This window comes from Equus quagga, chromosome 3 (genome assembly GCF_021613505.1).
Source record: "Equus quagga isolate Etosha38 chromosome 3, UCLA_HA_Equagga_1.0, whole genome shotgun sequence".
Classification (NCBI taxonomy): domain Eukaryota; kingdom Metazoa; phylum Chordata; class Mammalia; order Perissodactyla; family Equidae; genus Equus; species Equus quagga.
Window position 1 is genome coordinate 106061055 of NC_060269.1, and position 22977 is coordinate 106084031.

At 31.9% G+C, this 22977-nt stretch overlaps 1 protein-coding gene across 1 annotated transcript in view; it reads left to right on the forward strand.

Moving 5' to 3' along the window:
• Positions 1-22977, forward strand: part of TECRL (trans-2,3-enoyl-CoA reductase like) — an 88701-nt gene that overhangs the window by 52389 nt on the left and 13335 nt on the right. The window contains exons 5-8 of the mRNA XM_046655796.1: positions 3850-3965; positions 8328-8433; positions 9686-9758; positions 14868-14911. Coding sequence (XP_046511752.1) covers positions 3850-3965; positions 8328-8433; positions 9686-9758; positions 14868-14911 — 339 coding nt within the window. The remainder of the gene's footprint in view (positions 1-3849; positions 3966-8327; positions 8434-9685; positions 9759-14867; positions 14912-22977) is intronic.

The following is a 22977-nucleotide window of genomic DNA, read 5'->3' on the forward strand; positions in this document are numbered from 1 at the left end:
CAGCAGTTTGACTTTGGCACTCACAGTTATGATTATGTTTCTGTTTCCTCTACCTCAGGTTTATAGTGTTATCTGAGTCTATGGTTTGATATATATATTTAATTTGAAAAATTAGCATAATCTCTTCACCTTTTGCTTTTCCGTTATTCTCTTTGTATTATCCTTCCGGGTTTCATATTGCATTTCCATGTTTTTCTTTTCAGAGTTTTCAGATATCTGCCGACAGTCTCAATCATGTCTTTTATTTCTTCAAATATTAAAAGACAGTTTTTTTTTAAAGATTTCATTTTTTCCTTTTTATCCCCAAAGCCCCCCAGTACATAGCTGTATACACTCTTCATTGTGGGTCCTTCATAGTTGTGGCATGTGGGACACGGCCTCAGCGTGGTTTGATGAGCAGTGCCATGTCCTCGCCCAGGATTTGAACCAACGAAACACTGGGCCACCTGCAGCGGAGCGCGAGAACTTAACCACTCGGCCACGGGGCCAGCCTCTAAAAGATAGTTTTGTAAAAGTATATGTCTGATAATTTTGTTCTGTGAATCCTCAGTTTATGTGTTTTCAATGTCTGCTGTTTCTTTTGGTTTCGGTCACAATATCTTCACTCCTTGTATACTCGTATATTTATAACTTAGTGCAGAAAAATTTATGTGAAAAACTTTAAAGATAACTTGAGCCTAGGATGATGTTACCTTCTTTCAAAGATGATCTATCATTCTACAGATGGACTAATGGCACTAATGGGTCCAGGTCGTTTTAACCCAATCAATGATTGAAATGATTCCAGGCGGAGCCTCAGTACCTGTGTAGACAGATCTATTTCTGCCTCATCTTCACTCCCATGGTGTAATTCACTAACCCAAATCCTGGAGGTTTTTATAAAGCCACCTCCATCCTTGCAAGACACCAAGCAACAATTTTTGTCCTTTTCTTCTCAAGCACCCCCAAAAGATTTGATCTTCTCACCAGGCTTCGTACCTCATGTTCAATCATTACTCTGGAGCCCCGTTTAAAAATCTTGACCTTCTAATTCTTCCATGACTCAGTAGCTCTTTGAAGCCTGAAAAACATTTTAATCAATCTTTCTCGCTGATCTCATTAGAATGATTTGTTTGAATAATCTAAAACAGAATTCCCCATTATATGTTATTCCTATAGTGGTTAAATTAAAAAATAATAATTTCTAGTATCGTATTAGCTTCGATAGTACTCATTGAGTACAAAGTGATACTACTATCGGGAAATGCTCTCATAATTGTATTTAGTAGCTCTCCTATCTTTAAAAGGTTAAAGTTGGCACTACTTTATTTTTGTTCATAATTTTCAACAACTGTGAAATGCGCAATTTATTTTGCTTTCGACTGTCAATTGCAATTTTAAAAAACAAGTAAAGCCATCACCTTAACAGCAACAGGAATAAAAAGTCATGCTTTTTCTTTTCAAGAGAGGATGAAATGCATTAAGCACAGTCTAAGCACAAGAGTCCTAATCAATTCACAATTTCAGCCACATGTTTCAATTATATTTTCTAAAACAGCTTATTGCCTTCTACCTCTCTCAATTTAGACAAACACTAAATTGAATACTCCACAGAAGTTCAAAAAAATCCCAATTCCCTGGCTTGCCTAGTAGAAGTAGTGAATTTTGCATTTAAAGCAACACATTAGTTTAATACAGAGAACTTTCTATAAAAGGGAAGCATGAAAAGAATTTGATTTTGGAATTTAAGGTAGCATGTATCTGCAAAGTAAAAAGGGTATATCTACTTAATTTGAAGATAGAATCTCTGCTAAACTTGCGGATTACAATGGCGTTCCTAGTCTTTGCAAATTCATCTGATTTGCTTAGGCTGTATACCCAAGCATATTTGTCTGTTTGTTTATTTTGGTTTTAGTTTTGTTTTTACTCTCTCTTTTTTAGTAGAAGAAGAGCAATTCCTGTTTCAGAGGCTGTCATCTTACTATTTGTCTTTCTGGCTTGTAGTTTTATTTATTCTGAAACTATTTTCTTATTACCTTCTAAGTTTAATAAAACATATCTCTTCTTTTCTTCTATTTGCACCCAAATAGACTTTTTTTTGAAAGATGCATTGTACAAAGATTATTTCTTATCATTTTCTACTGCTGTCAGGTCAGGATCTATCTTTCATACAATGTACTTTTTTAACCCCCAAGTTTCAGCATGAATAATATTTGTGATAAAATATTGGGCCTTCTAGAACATATTACTGTAAGCCAGCAGGTTCTCCAAATTTATTTTTAGGAGATGATGGAGATGAGATTGTAGTTTAATTTCCTCTGATCCAAGGAAACTTCCTATTTGTGATAGCATTTTTATTAACTTAATGAAGAGTGACATTTGGTCCACGTTAAGTATTATTCACGACAGTTTTCATTCCTGATATATTACTAGTGAATTTGCTCAAATTTGACCTGACTAGATCAGATGGCATTGAAACAAATATTTTAAACGTTTTGCTGTAATAAAACAATCACTTTCCTTGTTCTAGAGTATAAACTAGACTCTATTATCAGGCATTCAAAAGTGGTAAATATTTTTTCTTTATATCTGAATAATCAGGCATGTTGTATGCCATAAATCAATATAGTCTCTCAGTAAAAAGGTTGCTTATATATTGAATTTATCAGATGTTGCATTGTTTTTACCTTCACATAAAAGTCTTTTGGGGCTCATGAGATGATAAATATTGTTAAAAAGAAAAATTATAACTGAAGAAACCTATGTATATAAATAGCTATAACATGCATTATTGTATGTATGTATTATTATTATACATGTATTATATGTATGTATATATATGTGCATGTATATATTTTTCTATGTGTATATGTATTTATTATTTATGCATATATACATAAAACATGCATATCATGTATTGTAACCATCTAACTATATAAAATTCTCACCAGAGATAAGAACATAATTTGTACTCAGTGTGCACACCTGCATATTCAGTAAAACAAGTGCAGCTTTAAGTTTTCCTCCTTAGAAAATGATGAAAATTGGCAAAGACAAAGCAAAGTAGTAATGGCAGTTGAATTTATCATTGTCATGTTTGTATCAATTCTCTTCTCTTTGAACACTCAGAAGTCAATTATATTTTCCCTCTTCTGTCTGAAAATTCCAGAGTGTGACTTTAACTTGGTTGCAGTATCAAAACAAAGTCAAATAATGGACAGTCACCAGATTCAGAAAACCAGTCAGCCAGTTAATCTTTCTGCAATCACAAGTTCTTGCTTCCAGCTATCTTTCCAAATCTTAAACTGTCTCTCTATAGGATGGATATTTCTTTCCACATATGTGGTTGCCCCTCAGCTCCAGAAGTCAGAAGGCAATCCGTTTAAATACCCACTCAGACTCATTAGAATCGAAGTCTAAAATTTCCAAAAGAGACAACTAAATAATTTCGATTTTAATCAGGGTCAAATCAATTGAGTTCAAGACGACGTGGCCATGTAAAGATAAGGAAAAAACCAAAAACAGTCACTACAGCCCATTCCATTCAGTGACGAGCACAGTTGACACAGAAGATGGAATGTGTATGGGGCTAGGGAGACATGAAGAAATATTTGGTTATTGGTTAGTTAAATAAAAATTCCTTTGTACTGTTTATGAAAAAAACATTAGGTTCAATATTAATTTTTATTTTAAATTAATTATTTATAATTGTCATTCTCCTAACTCTTGGGTAATTCTTCCAAGGAAGACTTTTTGTTATTTGCATTAGCACTTAGTCTAATTCTTTTAAAAAAATAGATGCTCATAGTGATAAGTGAAACTTAACATCTATAAAAATATGTTTAATCTAAATCAGCTTCTTATTTTCAGGTATTTTTGGCTGAATACACAGGACCTCTGCTAATATATCTCCTCTTTTATTTGAGGATCCCATATATATATGACATGAAAGAGTGTTCTAGAAGATTACGCCACCCAGTGGTACAGTAAGTAATACGTATAGTACGTATAGATTAAGGAGGAGGTGAACTAGTACACAGATATTATCTTAATAAAGGTTGTTTGTAAACCCAATTAAAGTGAATTCAATTTTGGGGAAATATATTTTAGGTAACCATAAATAATGTATCCACACCAACTTGCAAATTTATAAACAATAAACTATTAAATATACTTTAAAGTAGAGGGAATTTAAGTTGATAATAATCACACAACAAGAGAAATCTGGAAATTTAGAAATATCAAAAAAGATCTTCAATTATAAAGTTGAGCAGCCATATTTGGGCTCAAAATATAGATACTTCTTTAAAAACATGGGCAACATTACATAGGAAAGAAATAATGACCTAACTAATGAAAAAGTTTTTACGAGTTATCTTTAGTAAGTCAAAATACAAAATTAAATTTTACATTGAAGACAGAAAAAAGACCAAGACAGTTATCAAAGCAGAATATACAACCGGAGTAGTTAGCATATTGTGGAAATAATTGGTTGGTCTGTCTGTCTGTCTCTTTCGGCATACCGAATTAAAGAGAAAGAAAATCATTATTCAAGATGCTACACTGAGATGTAGGATTAGCAATTTGTTCAAAAACAAAAAAAAAGAACCTGATTATATGACTAAAGTCCAAGAGAATTATGAAGAAAAATTCAGGTCACGGGGATACTAGAAGATAGAGAATGATTTGACTAGTAATTCTCCCATCTCAAATCAAGCTTTCCCTTACCCTTAATTTCTGTACTCCAGTCACTCTGGTCTTCCTTCTTATCCTGATACCTGCCGTGTTCCCTTTCACATGGGGCATTTACACATGCCATCCCTCTGCCTCCATCTTCTTTACCTACCTCTTCCTTATCTATTATTCAAGCTTCAAATAGAAGCTTAATATTTCTTACTTAAGGTAGCCATTACTATTCCTTCCATGACCAATATGCTACTAAAATATTTTTCTTTTATACAATTTATTGTATACAACTTTAAAATTATATATTCACGTAAACATTTGTTTGTGTTTTTCCCTCTATAGAGTAAAAGTTCTATAATGAATGTATTTTGATATCCAGGATATTTTCGCTGCTTAACACATGACTTGATTTCTAGGAAATACTCAAGAAAAATATTTTGAATGAAATATGTAGATGAATCAATATCATACTATGTATTTATTTTACATTGGGCACTTTTAGAGGATGAAAGAGAGGAACCTGACCTGGATGGGAGTTCTAAGATGGCTTCTCTAAGAAAGTTGCATTTGAACTTTTTTCTTTGTTCTCTGAAGAGATTAGTCAGATTTTAGTAAATTTGAGGAATCTTAATATGGAAATTATTTGTGGTACAAAGCCAATTGATGCTTTGTAGGGGCAGAAAGAAAGTTAGTGGAGCAGAGCACAGAGAAGATAGGGAGATCAGCTCTCGGGGATGATGGTCAGGTTTTATAGGACAAGCTGTTTGGGGCCTTTTGGAAAATTAACATCTGTCCTTTTTCTTGAGTGAAGGGAAGGCCCAATTCATTTAGAAAGAGTCTGGGGTGGAGAGTTCATAGGAGAATGTAATTGCACTTAGTTTTTACACCAAATATATAATATGAACCAGATATATAGCATAGCATGAAAAAAGAACACTTTTTTCCCCAGTGGCATTCTCAAAGGAATTGACTCAGGGTTGGTTACCGTTCTTAAACACAAACACAGCGTGTTTTATAACATTTCAGTGATAAATGTATTTGTGCTACATTGTTCCAAAATAGCAAATATATTGTTTTTATGAAATTATTTCAGAGCAGATATACACAAACCCACAAACTGCTTTTGAAATTTGTGTCACAGTAGAGATTATAAAGTAATCAAAGGTTTCTAAGGCAAGTGAATTTCAGGATGGACGATGTCATTTCCCAAGGTTAAGAAGATCAAATTTCAAATGTCATCTCCATTTGCCACACACTCCAATGTTAATTCTCCAAAATTGCTTTGAATCACATCACAGAGTCAAAAGTATTTTTCTGCTGGATTCAGATCTATATGTGACTGAACTGCCACAAAATTCTTTGAATTGCTTAGAAACCTCTGCACACTAAGGCCGAATCTCCTGCAGGATCTCTGTCCCCATCAAGTAGTGAAAAGGTGGTCCACAGCTTGGTGTAACACAGATGTTCCTTATTTGATCAACGGTATTTAAGATAGAGAAACATACTCAAAAGTAGCATAGTCTCTCCCACTAGAGGGATCAGGTGAACTAGCTGCACTGTGGCTAAGGCCACACCTTCTTGGGGCTTCTAACTGCATCATCAGTGATGGAAAAGCAGCCAGAGAAACCTTTCCTGCAGTCAGTGTTCACAGTGTGACTATCTGCTTTAAACGCAAGAGAATACTTTAGATATTTGGATACTATATCCCTGTTTAGGGATGTATCCACCTCATTAACCCCACACTGTCAGGTCATCCTCCCTCATTTCACACATTCCATCTCAATAAACTCTACAATCGTCTAATGTTGCCTTCCATGAGTCTTCCCCAACTCCTGGAATCCTTCCACTGTGTCCTCTGCAATTCAAAGTCCATTATTAGAAAAATCTCTTATATCTTCAACATTTTATCTGAACACTGCCTTCAAATTCTTCATCAACAGAAACCTGATACATTACCTCCCTTGAAGCTCTGAAGTTGAGACTGTCTTCTCCCACAGCCCTCAGACTTTGAAACTTATTTGATACAGGATAAGATATTTTCAAATATTATAACTAGAAGAAGAATTGGGCCCCAGCCTATTTATGGATGTGCACTTAGTTTAGCACAGGAGAGAGCAAGAGTTGATGTTTGAAGAGAAGTCAATCAAAATGAAAAAAGAATAGGAATATTGTTGAATGAAATGAAACTTGGTAGGTGAGTTATCAATAGTGTGCAAAGTGGCATATATCCAAATAGCAAGGCATAGCAGTAAATTCTATACTGGTCTCTGTGCTCTCTTATGTATAGTATAAAATAAATAAGTGAACTAATTTAGAGGTATCATGGCTTGAACTAAAATTTCTCATTTAGAGCTCTGCTACATTGCTGGGTGTAACCTAATTTTTCTGCTTTATTACAAAATGGAAAATTTTATTAATCAGGTATTTATATAAACACTTCTACAAAAGAACGAACAAGTTAGGAGGGATATCAATGCCCTCACCAGTTCTTTGACCCCACAAGGCAACTTCCTAGATCAGGATCTTTGCTTGTGCTTGTCTTACTGTCTAGAAAGTGCTATCCCCAGATCACCACACTGTTTGGTCTCTCACATCTTTCAGAAATTGTCTATTGTTCACAGATATACACATCACATAAAACATCTCTCCCATAAGAGATGCAAAATTATATATTTATGAATTGATTTATAATGATAAATTCCCTGATGACTTAGCCAGGTTGATTAGTGTTTGTTTATTTGTTTGTCTTACCTAAAGTCACTATTATTAAAATCAGAAATCGTTGGTTCATTTTTGTTAAAATGAACTCCCAGTGGAGACTCGATGTTTTACTTTATGTAGACTAAATGGCATGCTGATTTTTATGCTCAACCTTTATTGGTTTAATTCTGCAATCTTTGATTCATGTTGATTTTCTTGAATAGCAGCCAAAGGATTTGAAATTTTACATTTTATTTATAACAACATAGGTACAGATTTTAATGCAAAATATTTTTTTCTTAAATGTACTTCTGTAAATTACATTTGGCATTTAGTTTTAAAATAGGGTTATACAAATGACAAGAAGAGGTGGTAACTTAGAAAAATAGCAACAAAAACAAATGCACAAAGGGACAAACAAAATATTGCAATATGTTAGGTGGGCAAAAACCAAACATAAACTAAACAAAACAAAAGCAGCATTGAACCCATAGGATATGAAATTCAAACTTTTTCAATCTATGGGACTTTCTAAAGGACAAGTAGACAATGAAAAAGTTATTCTGAATATTATAAAATGTCAAATGCATTCTAAGTAGGTTTTGGATATTTTTGAATTGTCTGCTTTAATCTGGAGGCATTTTGATATGAGCACATTTGCAATTATTATACGTATATATATTCCTGGAGCAGGTGCGAGCATACAATTTATGAAATATTTCTAGTGTCATCAGAAGTAAATTTATAGAGACTGTTGTAACAGTACTTTTGTTATTAAATAAGTTTAGAACATTTCTAGAATAAAAATATTAACACAAACACTTGTGGTTTGGTTACTGAAAACAATATTTCCTAATAAGTAGAATCATGTAGTAAATAAAAAAATTAAAATATCTTATGCATAAGGCAAGTCAAATTTTTAGGAGAGAATTTAATGTATTCATATTTCATTTTCTTTCTAGCTTGGCCTGCTTCTGCCATTGTATGCACTATATCCGATATCTTTTGGAAACCTTATTTGTACACAAAGTTTCTGCAGGACATACACCTTTGAAAAATTTGATAAAGGTAGGGATCGATATGTTTTGTAATTTTAATTATTATTGAGATAATTTATGTATCGAATCACCTGTAAAATAATTCAATCATGCTTATTTCCCTCAAGCCTAGATTTGTCTGTTCAGCAGTATCAACCTGTCTTAAACATTCTGTTCCTGAAACGTTATTTCCTGGGTGACCTGTTTCATTGGAGCTGCCCTCAACCAATAACCCTGCATAGAAAAGTTTGCCAAGATCTTATGTTGCAAGCTAGATAAGTTCAGGCAACTTTTAATTTTGAAAATACTTAATATTGAATTCAGATTATTTAAGTGCCACTTGGAGGGGAAGAATGTCATTTATGAACCTTCCTATAAACAAACATCTGTGTGATTAAAATAATGATACTACACCCCATCTTTACGATACTTGACAGTGTGATGATAGTGGCTTTACTCTTCAAAAAAATGGTGAATGCAACAGTTATTAACCATCAAATAATGATCAAGAAAACGAGAAATTTTCTGGAACATTGAATTGGAAATGTAGGTTAGGTAATATGCTGCAATTCAACTTTCTAATTCAAATTGAAATTTACTTTTCAATTTAAAATTTATTTTCAATACACATTATGCTCTTACTAAAATCTTCCTTTCTTTGGCAAATATCTGTTTTCTAAAAGTTTCAACAAGGCAGCCATTCTATTGCCATTGTGATGAAACAGTAAACTCTAAAACTCTTAGAAACCTCAGAAATTGTTTCACTAGCTTCTCTTTTGACAGAAGGTATTAAAATTTATCATATCAGTATAGGATCAGCATTATAGCCTAGGACTTCTAAAACCAGGCCTTGTTCTTTCTAATCAATCAAGACATTACTTGATGAGCAAATAATTCATCTTCTTATTCATTTACTGTTGGAAAATGAGTATTAGTACATTTTATGCAATAGAAAATTTATTTTTATGACAATTCATATTTATCTGATAGACAAAAACCATTCTTCAGAAATTTTCTAAAGCAGTGTCACAATTGTCCTCTATCCTGAATACCCATTTATATTAATAAGGACTGAGTAAAGCAATGCATTTCTTTAGTGATATCAAAAAGGTACTTTTAAAATGCTATTGGATGAAGAAACATTCCATTTAGCCAGTTTAGAAAATTTATATCATTTTTTTATACAAAACTACTACAGTGTGGCATATAAACGTGTAGGGTGGTTTAGAGTGATGTGATCTATATGCTGTACATTACTTACTTTTATTCTGTGTTATTTGTAGGGCTGTGTCTTTTACTGGGGATTCACTTCTTGGATGGCCTACTACATTAATCACCCACGGTATACACCACCATGTATGTAGGATTTCTTCTTAACTAACCCCATACTAAATTGCCAACATCAAAACTCTTTCTAAACTACATAGAAATGATGAACAAGATGGCACACTTAAAGGAATAAGCAAATAATGAAAAAAAAGTCAATTTTAAATTGTTTCCATACCATATTCCATTACATTTTTATGTAGACATAAAAGACCAGATTTGACTGTCATTCTTTGATTTATTTTCTCTCTATAAGAACTCTAGCAAAAATATGAGTTGATTGCAAACCTCCAAAATGACAGATAGTAAAATGAAAGAGTAAAGCTTAAAAAGAAAAATTCTATAAAATCACATAATCACGTACAATCAGCTATCAGATACTTTAAAAATAAACAATAAATAATTATTCTTCCAGGTGTGATTCAATGAAAATAAAATAGAGGCATCCTTTTTCTGTGACATACTGTTTCTTATTTATAACTTTCTTAAATCGCTTTGGTCCTTGACTCGGATGAAGCAGTTTGGTGGGAAGTTAACTGGACCAAAGCTAAACCTTCAGTTCCTAATTTGGGGGAAAAAATACCTGTCCTGGAGAAGAATTTCATTTCTTTTACTCATCGTGGACTGCTCTCGCCAGCTTTTACTGCAGCTCACAAGGCACACACATTTAATTGACAATTATTTTTTGTGGTCTATTTCTGCTCTTTATAAAGTTTGAAATAAATGGAAATGAATGACGTAGTCAAGCTTTATTTTAGATTTTATAAAATAATGTAATCTGACAATTTTTTGCTTGAAGTCTCAATACAGAGAATTCCATTATTTGGGGTCTTTGCTCAGATCAGCAAATCTAGTTCAGCGTGCTAAGTTAAGAGTAACGGAAATGTTCAAAACATTAACTCTTCTAAATACTAACCATTAACTCAGAATATTGAAGGAAAAAATCTTTTGATCTCATATAACTCTGATTTTTAAAATATTTACCAGAAGATGCACTTTTTAACTTCAGAACATAAACAGATAAATATTTTTGCTCCATAGTATGTTTAAGAAGAGCCTCTGAAAAATGCTACCTTCACATATCCGATGCAAAATGATAAAGGTTGATTGTGTTAATACAGGCAAAACATTTATTGAAAACAATATTTGTCGAGAACTGTAAAATTGCTATTTCTTTTGTAATTATAAACAACATTATTATGTAGGTGTTCATGTTCTCCATTATAGATTAGGAAAATGAGGTCCTGAGGCCTCATTTAAGACTTTTAAATGCATAAGATATAAGTAGGACTCAATTTTTTGATGTAAGCAGGAGACGCATCTGTTTCTTAAATTGATAGTCATCTTAGTCAGCTTTGGTGGCTGTAACAAAATACCAGAGACCGGATGACTTTCACAAGAGGAATTTCTTCCTCGCAGTTGTGGAGATAGGGAAGTCCGAGATCAGGATGCTGGCGGATTCTCTTCCCTGGTGAGGACTCTCCACCTGACTTGCAGAGGGCTGCCTTCTCACCATGTCCTCACATGGTGGAGAGAGAGAGGAAGCAAGCTCCTTGATGCCTCTTCTTATAAAGGCACTAATCCCATCATGAGGGCCCCAACCTCATGACCTCATCTAAAGCTAACTACCTCCCAAAGGTCCCATCTCCAAATACCATCATATTGGGGGTTAGGTCTTCAGCATATAGATTTTGTGGGACACTATTCAGTGTGTAGTAATAGTTATGTGGACCTAGGATAATTAGCCCACGTTACAGGCAAGTAGTAGGATTCAACAGATCTCTCTAATTTGTCATATGCTTATGACATTTGTTAGGTATTATTTTTTCTAAGAATTTCACTTTTCTTTTTGGCAGCTATGATACAAAAAGATCTTCCCTTGCGTTTTTCTCTTCCTAAGATTTTTAAAGATTACTCCTTCCCCTTTATAATATTTTAGTTAAAATTCATAGATTTAATATTTTTATTTTAAAATATAGGTCATATATTAGATCATAACAATTCAATGCAGTCCCTCCAAAGTAGAAGTAATACAAACTACATTATCTTTAGATGAGATGATATAAACATTAAGCATAGTTAAGTAAAAAAAATTTGAACATAAAATTTTTAAACTAGATGCTTAAAAACATATTCCTAAATAAGTATTGAATCTAAAAGTAAAAATAGTAATATTACAGAAAAGACTATGACAAAGTGACAAAAGAGGAAACGAGTACATATTAAAGCTGTTTCTAGCAAAGTAGTTATAATCTTATTAGATAATCATATATAAGGAAAATGAATCAAACATACTAATTCAACAGGTTAGAAATTCCTTTGTTTTAAAACATTTTACTCCAATTGTGCACTGCTTAAATTTGTGCGCTTAGAGTTGCAGAATAGACAATTGAGCCAATTTTTACATTGTTTCCTTTGAAAATTTTCTTTAGAACCTGCATGCTTACAACATATTTTTCCTTCATTTTACCCTCAAAATTAGAAAAAGAAAGAAAAGAACAGTGGTAGGATTTTATGTATGTTTACTTTTTTCATCATGTTTTTCTGGGGTTTCACTTTAGGTATGTTCTTTCTACTTACATACTCAAGTTTTTCATTCTGGATATTTCTTCTTACATTATAGCTATGATTCTTATTTTTCTGTTCTTTTTATGTTGTCGTAGTTGACACTGTCGCTCTTTGTCTTTTACATCAACTGGGTTTTTTTTCACCACTTTCTACATTCTCTATGCCAACGCTTTCATCTTTTTCATAGTCCTAGTCTCAGCAGATCTGACTGCACAAAATTAACAGCATTTGTACATTTACACGCTTAAACCAACTTAAATGAAAGATAATATGTTGGTATTCATTTCCAACACTTATACCAGTAAGGGTGTCCTTTTCCATACTTCTTGAACAATATTTAAAAGTAAATAAGAAAAACATATTATCATAATTAAAAACTGCCCAGTGGCAGGAATATTCCATTAACCACAAACCAGGATGCATAGGTTCAGAAAACTTAATACATAATGTTTGATGCCAAAAATAGTCAAGGAAAAATGACCTACCTTTTTTTGCTTGCTTAAAAGTGAAATATGATACAAATTGTAAAAATATTATAGCAAGTTTTAATAACATTTTTTTCTAAAAAGTTTGTTTTAAATTATATTATCTGTAACTGTGTTTTCTGGGAATAAATAGTAACAATATTTCAAAATTATACTCTTTGACCCAGTACCTGTTTTATCCCATCATTGTTTACTCTCATTAAAAAATGAAAACAAAGGACATCTTCACTGTCATGCTGCAAGAAATGTTCTGAACCTCTCTCTTCTCTGTGTTAATATTTTTTCCTTTTTTTTTGGATGAAAACTCAATCATGTACTCGGAGAGTCCTCCCTGATTACAACAAATCCTTCTTTTTAGCTCTTAACATTGAATACTACATAGATCCTTCTTAGTAACACTTATCCAAGTTGCAAACTTCCATTTGTTATTATGTGGTTAGTATTTGTTTCCTTGTCAGAAAGCAAGTTCTATTCAGACAGGGTTGCATTTGCCTTTGTTTATAATTAATTTATCAAAAGAATACAGTGTAGTGCTGCCATGTAAATTCCTAATAACTATCGTTGAATGAGTAAAGTTTTGTCCAGATGTGGGCACAAATAAAAAAAAATTATGGTTGATAGGGATGGATATCACCTAATTATTATGATGTAGCTAGAGAAGAATGTTTATATCGCAAAATGTGTGTAACATAATATTAAGGGAAAAGGTTATTATAAACTTGTTCTATTAAATATTATAAAAAGTGTATAACAAATGATGTATATTTCCAAAAGGGAAAATTTGAATTTTAACTAGGTTCCATGGATGACAGGATTTTTAATGGATTTTATTTTCCCTTTACACTTTTATATATCTCAAATTTTCTCCATTAATATATTTTATTTTATACTTAGATAAATGTACTATATAAAGAAAAACTTCCAATACAAGTACATGTTTTATATATGTACTTTATACATATAGCCAAATATACTTATGTAACTTTTAACTAAATTATACTTTTAAATTTCTAGCCCGTAGAACTAGAACTTCAGTAAAAGACTTATACAGAAAGATATTTGAAGCAGTATTATTTATCATACACAAAATTAAGTGATCCTAATTGCAGCAAGTGCATAATATTTACTGTTTCAAGAGCTGGCCACATCACACCTTATGATGCAGATTCCACGATAGTTTTGACAAGGAATGTTTAACAATATTGGAAAAGTCTTTAAATATATTCTTACATAAAAATACAAGATTCAAAATGGGGCATTATATTAATTTTTATTTATATAGGTGTTTATATAAATAAATACAATTTACATGTGCACACATAAAACTAGAAGAAAGAAATGGAACTATTAATACAGAAGATAAGCTTATCAGGTAATTCTATTTTCCAGTACTTTTATATATTCCAACTTCTCCAACAGGAATAAGGTGACTTTAGGACATTGTTTTTAATTCCACTTTGTCTATTACTCTTTATAAGATTTGGGAAATTATATAACCTATATTTTTCTTTATTTTAAGATAAAACAATAATACTTGCCTCATATTTTTTATGATGAAAAAATAAAAAACATTTAAAATATTGCCTGTTAGAAAACATCAATGCAGAAATAAAAATTATTATTAGGATTTTTCTTTTTGTTTTTAAAGATTTTATTTTTTTTCCTTTTTCTCCGCAAAGCCCCCCGTACATAGTTGTATATACTTCATTGTCTTTTTGTTTTTAAACATTAAAAAATAAGTTTTTATTGGGTGCCATTATATGTTAGTCTGTATTAATGTGCTTTTAAAGTGACAGACAAAATAGATTAAATCTGCTTTCAAACAGTTTAATTATACAAATTAAAAAAAGATTTCATTTGTATTCTAAATATCATTATGTTACTAAAAGAAAAGTACATCTGGAAAGTAAAAATATTTTCATCTCTTTAGACTGCAGAAGTATCATCCCAAAAGGTCAATTACATACCTCGTAGGACTTTTGACCCGAGGGTAGTGATATCCAATAAACCTTGCCCGAATTCTTGCTATACTGTGGCAATCCAAAATATAAGTGTTTGCATAACATCTTCCTTTCCTACTTTCTAGCATTTGGAAACAGGCAAATCACAGTATCTGCTATCAATTTTCTGGTACGTATTCTTTATATTACTCATACTGTAATTGTGGTATTATTAAGAATGCAAATCAGATCGCACTTGAGGATTTGCCATGTAGAAAATATGATCTATTTTATATCATATACATAATGGTGTTAAATGAAGTAAATCAGATAACTTCCCATAATCAAGTCATTAGCTCTCTCAATCTTTTAATCAAAATGTTGTACTCATCTGTAAAGGATGATTAGAGTTATTTAAAATACAGTAAAATTTGAAAAAATTATACTCAGTAATTCTTCCAATTGTCAGCATATTTACCAACTTATAAAACTCTAAGAGCAAAAAGTTTTACAAATCTGATAGAGGAACATCCAAAAAACACTTTGGCATAATTGTTAATTTAAGTGATTCTGGATGAAAACAAAGCGATTTTTTGAGTGAAACACAGCTCTTTCTTAATTGTTCTCAGTCCAGTTCCTTAGATCATTCTATTTAACTTCACATACCCATTGTTTGAGTTGGGTCCAAATCAATCTGTGTACCACAGATTCTTTATTATTTCTGAAATACGTGAATTATTTCATTAGACATATTTAGCCTCATACCATGCTTTCATTCTTTGTTCATGTTCTTCCCTCACTCCTGTCCCTGAGAGATTAACTCCCATGATTCCTGTCCTCGATACGTTGATATCCTCCCATGAACAAGTCCATATTCCTTGTGACGTTTGTACTGAACAACTTAGACCCCACCACTTCATACAAGGCATAAATTGCACTCCATAACTCTGCAAAAGCTCTCACACAAACCTCTGTGTGTGTATATATATATTTGTTTTAATTAATAGCTTGGTTAATAACATCCTCTATGGTGATGGTGGTGAGGGGGGCAGGTCATTTTAAATTTTTTAGCAACTAGTTTTGTGCATAGTAGGAGCTCACCACTCACTTGAATAAATAACAAAAAATCACTTCTTTATTTAGAAATTTTTAAGCAAATATACTGTAAATATGTCACCACCTTTTAGTTTTTGATATATGTATATTGTTCATGGACAGAAAGTCTGCAGTTATTTATTTTGATGTCTTTATTGCTAACTTACGTTGCACCAAGTCTAATGTTCTCTTTATATTAACCACTTAGTTAATTTGAGCAAATGGAAGAATGAATTCATGGATTAACAAAATAATAATCACATACTTGGTCTTTATTTAGATATATTTTTAGATTAATATCTGATTGTTTCTCTCATTTTTCTCTTCCTTATGAAATCATCCACTACTTTTTTGGCAAGTTGTTTACTCTTATTTATTTTTGTGTAACTATTTACACAGCTCCCATTTTATATAATATATTTTATTTCTTTCCTTTTCTCAAATGTGGTGTGGATATGAATCCATGGCTCTAGAACAAAAGAAAAATTTTAAGAGAAGTTGTAGCTTTTAAAAAATTATGTATCATAATAGTTGTAATATTTTTCTTGAAAAGTGAAAAGAGTCATAATTGGAAACAAGCAAAATTCTAATAGTTTGCAATATATATTTTTCCTCCGAAGACTTTTGAAAACTCTGCTTCCTTATTAAGCTACTAATTCTTCTCCGTCATTCATGCCTTTATTAATTAATGCTATTTTATATAGTCCCCAGGGCAAAACTTAATATTAAGAAGAAGAATTAAGCAACTAGTAAAATCTTATCACGCAGTTGCTGTCTTGTAAGGACCAAGATGCCAAACTATGCAAATACTGATAAATAGTGGCGTAGACTATGTCCAATACAGACGTAGCACGTAAATGTGATAACTTTAATTCCACATCTCTGAGCATAGAACAAGCATTGTCTGTTTCAGTTATAGACTTAAATTAAGATAAAAAGACTAACTTGTGCTTCTAAGTCTAAACAGTATTGAATATATGGAAAAAAGCTTATTTTAAAGTCAGAATTTTGAGTGTAATTGTATTCCATTGCAAATAGAAATTTAGAAATTAGACAGAAGGGCCACAGTGGCTCTTAAAATTGTAAGTTGTGATAAATTAAAAAAGCCTGCTAGCTCTGTAATTTCTTAATAGTGATCAATGTAGGCAGAACACACAATTTTTACAAATAATAATGATATTAATATATAAGTTTTACAGAATTGATTCTAATACAGAAAGTAACAACTAATGAGTTGATCAAGTTTGTGTATAATCACCTAAATTGAAGATGCCTGCCATATCATTGTGAGTGTAACATTCTACATTTCAAGGTTAATGTTTTCATTCATAATAGCTGAATGTATAAGTGTTTACCTTAAGGATTTATTACAAATAATACATATACAAATGATTTTGAAACAATAAGCAACCTGCTTTTAAGTCCAATGCATTTCAAATTATTTTATATCAAAATTACTAGCATAAGGCGGGCGTGGTGGTGAGTGATTAAGTTCCAGCACTCTGTTTTGGCAGCCCGGGGTTCACTGGTTCCGATCCTAGGCATGAACCTATGCACCGCTTATCAAAGCATGCTGTGGCAGGCATCCCAAATATTAAAAGTAGACGAAGATGGGCACAGATGTTAGCTCAGGGCTAATCTTCCTTAGAAAAAACAGGAGAATTGGCGACGATGTTAGCTCAGGGCCAATCTTCCTCAGCAAAAAGAGGAGGATTGGCAGTAGTTAGCTCAGGGCTAATCTTCCTCAAAATAAACAAATAAATAAATAATCATAATTTTCTTTTCTGCTCCCTGTGTTTTCTTTCTACTGCTATTCTGAGCTTCCTACTACGCTAAAAATATATTGTAGGCAAAACACCACACTTCACAATACATACTTAGTATGTTCTAAAGTTACATAATAATTCCTTGTGGAAAATCTTTGATTTTGGTGAGTTTTGACACATTTATACTATATTCTGAAAAGTATTGTATCACCTCTTCCTTTGGTACATTTTTTCTGTCTTTCAACACCACTTCGTTCCCTCAAATATGTTCTGGCATCACAAAATCTACAAGGGAAAAATCAAACAAGTAGAATCAAATACAGGCAAATTTAGAAAGGCATCAGAATATTTTTCCCTCTAACTTTTAGATATAACTTTGTTTTTCTGCTGTAAATATTGTGGAGACACACTATAATCCAGCCTGTTCATATTTCTATGACTCCTCTTCATCTTCTGAAACCAACCCCACCCACAAAGCAACAAATCAAAACACCAAAATCACAACTGCAAAACAAATGGATTTTATAATTTTTAATAATTGATTTTATTAATAACAATCCTGTTTTCTTTATCCACTCTTCCTCTCGAACCTTATTTTTACTCTCCAGAGGCAATTATAGTTTGTCAGTTCTCTGTACAAGGAGCATTTCACCCATAAAGGATTTTTCTTGCCTTTCTTACTGTCTTCAATGAGGGGGAAAATGAGAGGAATAGGTAATAACATCTAAGGCATAGTTTGCAAAGTACTGAAAATAACTCTTCTCCCTGGTTTTGTCTCTCTGGCTCTAGTCTCACCATTGGTTATCCACTCATTTAGGTTAAGTTTTTTTATTAAAAGCAAATATTCTTGGAAAGGAATAAATTATGCTCTTGTCAAGTAGTCACACCTTGTCTTGTAACATTTAACTGAGAAGGAGCTTGAGCATAGAACTGTAGTTTTTGATTAGGGGAGGATGCTGGGGACAATATATTATAATATTTAATAACGGTAGAGGTGAGTTGGCTGCAGTTGTGGAAACCACAGAAAGGCTAGGAAAATGCTTGTGAATGTTTGGTATTTGTGGATGAGATGAAGGAGGGGAGAAAAGGGTGCCAAATGTGAGTGCTTTCCTTCTCAGCAGTCTGCTCAGGTTTAGCTGGGACAATTTTTTCTCTGATCTTCTGCCTACTATTGATAACCACTGATAACAAGATTTACATTTACTTTTCATTGAAGATTTAAAATAAAATCTAGGCCTCTATGTTTTCTCATCATTTGCCATTCTACTTTCCTCTCAAATCCATGGACTATCTTTTAATTATATACATAGGACTCAAGCTTTATACTTAAATTTGATTGGAGTCACTGCTTCTTAAATAATTTATTTGGAAAACAGGTTTAAAAAAATGATGTAAAATTAACGCAAATATTATATTTTATTATTTTACTATAATTACCATGGGTTCTTCAGTTAAAACTGAGTTACTCCTGACTATAGTAATGGTTTCAATTAAAACCAGCAGCTATTATAACCAAAAAAATTGTTATTGTTAAAATATATAATATAAAAATGATATAAAAATAATGGCTGAAAAAGTCACTAAAAGTGTGTTTTTAATAATAATTAACTACAGAGTTAGTATATGTAAAATATCCTTATTTTTAAAATTTTATTGTTTGGGCCATTCTTATACTATATTTTTGTACTGTATATGCACATTCTTGTGTTATATAATATTTCATGAAAGCTCTATGGATTAAAAAAATAATTCAGGTATTTCCAAAATTGTAGTAATGAGGTAGACCACAGATATAAAATAAATTATTTTAAACATTAAATCAATTCCAAAATCAAATAGTTTGAGTTACAACTTATTGAGTGAAAATATCATCTCTTATAGCTGTTTATACAATAAAATATTAGTTTCATGCCACAAATAAATTCATAAAATAACTATTAAAATTTCTTTTTCACATCATGCAATAATATAAATGCAATATTTGAACTTTTTCTTAAAATCCTACAATTACTTATTTTCAAAAGTCAAATGTATTGGTTAGAGCAAAGACAATAAAATGGAGTTAAGATAGTCATAACAAAGGGTGCTGTAATGACTAGACATCCACATTCAAAAAGTGAATCTAGACACAAACCTTACATCCTTCACAAAAGTTAACTCAAAATGGATCACAGGCCTAAATGTAAAACTCAACACTATAAAACTCTTAGAAGATAACACAGGAGAAATCCTAGATGACTTTATGTATGGTGATGACTTTTTATATACAACTCCGAAGACACAATCCATGAAATCAATAATTGATGAGCTACTTCATTAACTTAAAAACGGCCTTGTGGAAGACAGTTTCAAGAGAATGAGAAGACAGGCACAGACAAGGAAAACAATATTTGCAAAAGATGCATTTGATAAAGGACTATTACCCAAAATATACAAAGAACTCTTAAACTCAACAATAAGAAGACAAACAACTCAATTAAAAAATAGGCCAAGACTTTATCAGATATTGTACCAAGAAGAAATACAGATGGCAAATAAACATATGGAAAGATGTTCTGCATCATATGTCACCAGGTAAATGCAAATTAAAACAACTAGATACCACTATACATCAATTGGAATGGACAAAATCTAGAGCACTGAAAACACCAAATGCTGGAGAGGATGTGGAGAAATAGGAACTCTCATTCATTGCTGGTTGGAATGCAAAATGGTGTAGCCAGTTTGAAAGAAGTTTGGTGGTTTCTTGCAAAACTAAACATAGTTTTATAATACAATCCAGCAACCATGCTCCTGGGTATTTACCCAAGGGACTTAAAAACATATGCCTACAGAAAATCCTGCACATGGATATTTATATCAACTTCATTCATAATTGCCCAAACTGGAAGCAACCAAGATGTCCTTTAGTAGGTGAATGGATAAATAAACCATGGCACATCCAGCCAATGGAATATTATTCAGTGCTAAAGTAAAATGAGCTATCAAGCCATGAAAAGATATGGAGGAACATTAAATGTATATTAATAAGCATAATAAGCCAATCTGACAAGGCAACATACTGTATGATTCCAACTATATCACATTCTAGAAAAGGCAAAACTATGGAGACCATGAAAAATATCAATGATCACCATGGGTTGAAGGAAGAGGGATGAACAGGAGGAACACAGGATTTTTAGGGCAGTGAAAATACTATGATACCATAATGATAGAAATATGTCATACATTTCTCTAAGCCAGTAGAATGTACAATATCAAGAGTGAACCATAATGTAAATTATGGACTTTGGGTGGTTATGATGTGTCAGTGTAGGTTCATGAAGCAAATGGACCACTCTGGTGGAGATCTTGATAATGGGAGAGGCTATGTGTTTGTTTGGCAGAGGATATATGGGAAATCTCCGTACCTTCCTCTCAATTTTCCTGTGAACTTCAAACTGATATAAAAAAATAAAGTCTTTGTGAAAAATAAAGTATTAGTTAATATATATATTTTCTGTTAAACCCTTAATTAACATATTGAATATATTTCTTCTGAAACAGAATGCATGTTATCCTTATTATTATTATTATTATTTGTGAGGAAGCTTGGTTCTGAGCTAACATCTGTTGCCAATCTTTCTCTTTTTGCTTGAGGAAGATTGTCACTGAGCTAACATCTATGCCATTCTTCCTCTATTTTATGTGGGATACTGCCAGTGTGGCTTGACGAGCAGTGCTAGGTCTGCACCCAGGATCTGAACCCATGAACCCTGGGCCTCTGAAGCAGAGAGCATGAACTTAACCACTGTGCCACTGGCCAGGCTCCTCCTTATTAATTTTTTGATAGAAATGTATATAAGTGAGTTTCATAATAAATGAGTAGAGATTAGGAATTAGAATAAAGTTCTATAATTTATGAGCATAGTAATATAAATTATCATAAGGATTATGAATATTAAGACAGTGTAATATTGGCTTATATTATCAAATATTATATCAGTCTAGGGAATATGCCTTATCCCTTAAAGTAGAAACTAACTTCCCAAGATCAGAATAGTTGATACATTTCACAGGTGAAACTTTCTGTATTCATGTAGTTAGCCAGGATTTTCATTATTTTTGAAATATTGATTAAGGTAAAGTAAATAAAACAAAAGTTATAATTATTGTTGTCATTATTATCATTATAAATAGAGAAAATAAAAATAGCTTGAACTCAAAATGAACCAGATTATGAGTGTTAGAAATATTTTAGCAGATTCTATATTTCAAAGAAATTAATAAAATTATTACCACATTGCTCAAACGATAAAATTATAAGATATTGGATCTGTCAATAATTAATAATAATAATAGTGCATATAAAACTGGGGGAACAGAAATATACAGAAATTAGATACATCATTTTCATTCCTATAAAAATATTATGAGATCACAGAATAAAGATTCCTTATTTTTGCTGTAGAAACCAAAAGGATTTCACTAAGACAAATGACAGAGCCTGACTAGTGATGGCTACAAAGTCTATATTAGGGTGTTTGGATTTTGTTCTATGGAAACATCACTTTCACTTATTTAAAGGAGAGAAAGCTTAACTTAATGAAGTTTGTAAGGAAGAACAACACAGGAATTATGTAAAAGTGGGTCTCTGACAGTTGGCCTCCCTCTGTCTCATTTTCGTCATTAGTCATTAGCATCTTTGCCACATGACAAATGTTACTGACCAAGGTACAGTAAGTAGCAGTTAACAGAAAGCATCTTTACTACTGAAATTCCATGTGTTCTGATCCAGTTGTATCTTTCAATCTGGATACAGTGGGATTTAATGGGGGATATTTTCAGAAAAAATTGTAGAGCACAATGTGAGGAAAGATACATCACTTCTAATACGTTAACTAAAGTCCTTTTCAGACTATTAATCTGACACCTCCTACACTGTACATTGTTAAATATTTAGTAGTACTGATTAAAGATAAAATTGAAATGTCAGAGAACTGAGAGTACAAAGGGTACTGAGAAAAAGTATTTCCATTTACTTTCTAAATCAAAGCATTTAAGAAAAGATGATATTCACATGTAAACACTGATTCTTTCAATTATATTAGCTGACAATTTCATATTATTTATTCATATAATGATTACTCTCAAGAATGTAGAACGGACTACTGAATCATTGACATCCTGCTATTGCTCAAATGAATGCCATTGTGAAGCAACAAGTAGTCAAATTATTCAATAAAGATTGTTTAAAATAAATGAACATTTAAAAAGTTTTACTTTAAGCCACACCTATGCATCCAAATGTAAAGTCCATTTGAATTTTCATTATTTACCATGTTAAAGTTCATTCTCATTTAAAACATTTATACCTAAAGACTTTATTGTAAAAATAACAAATATAAAATTTGCC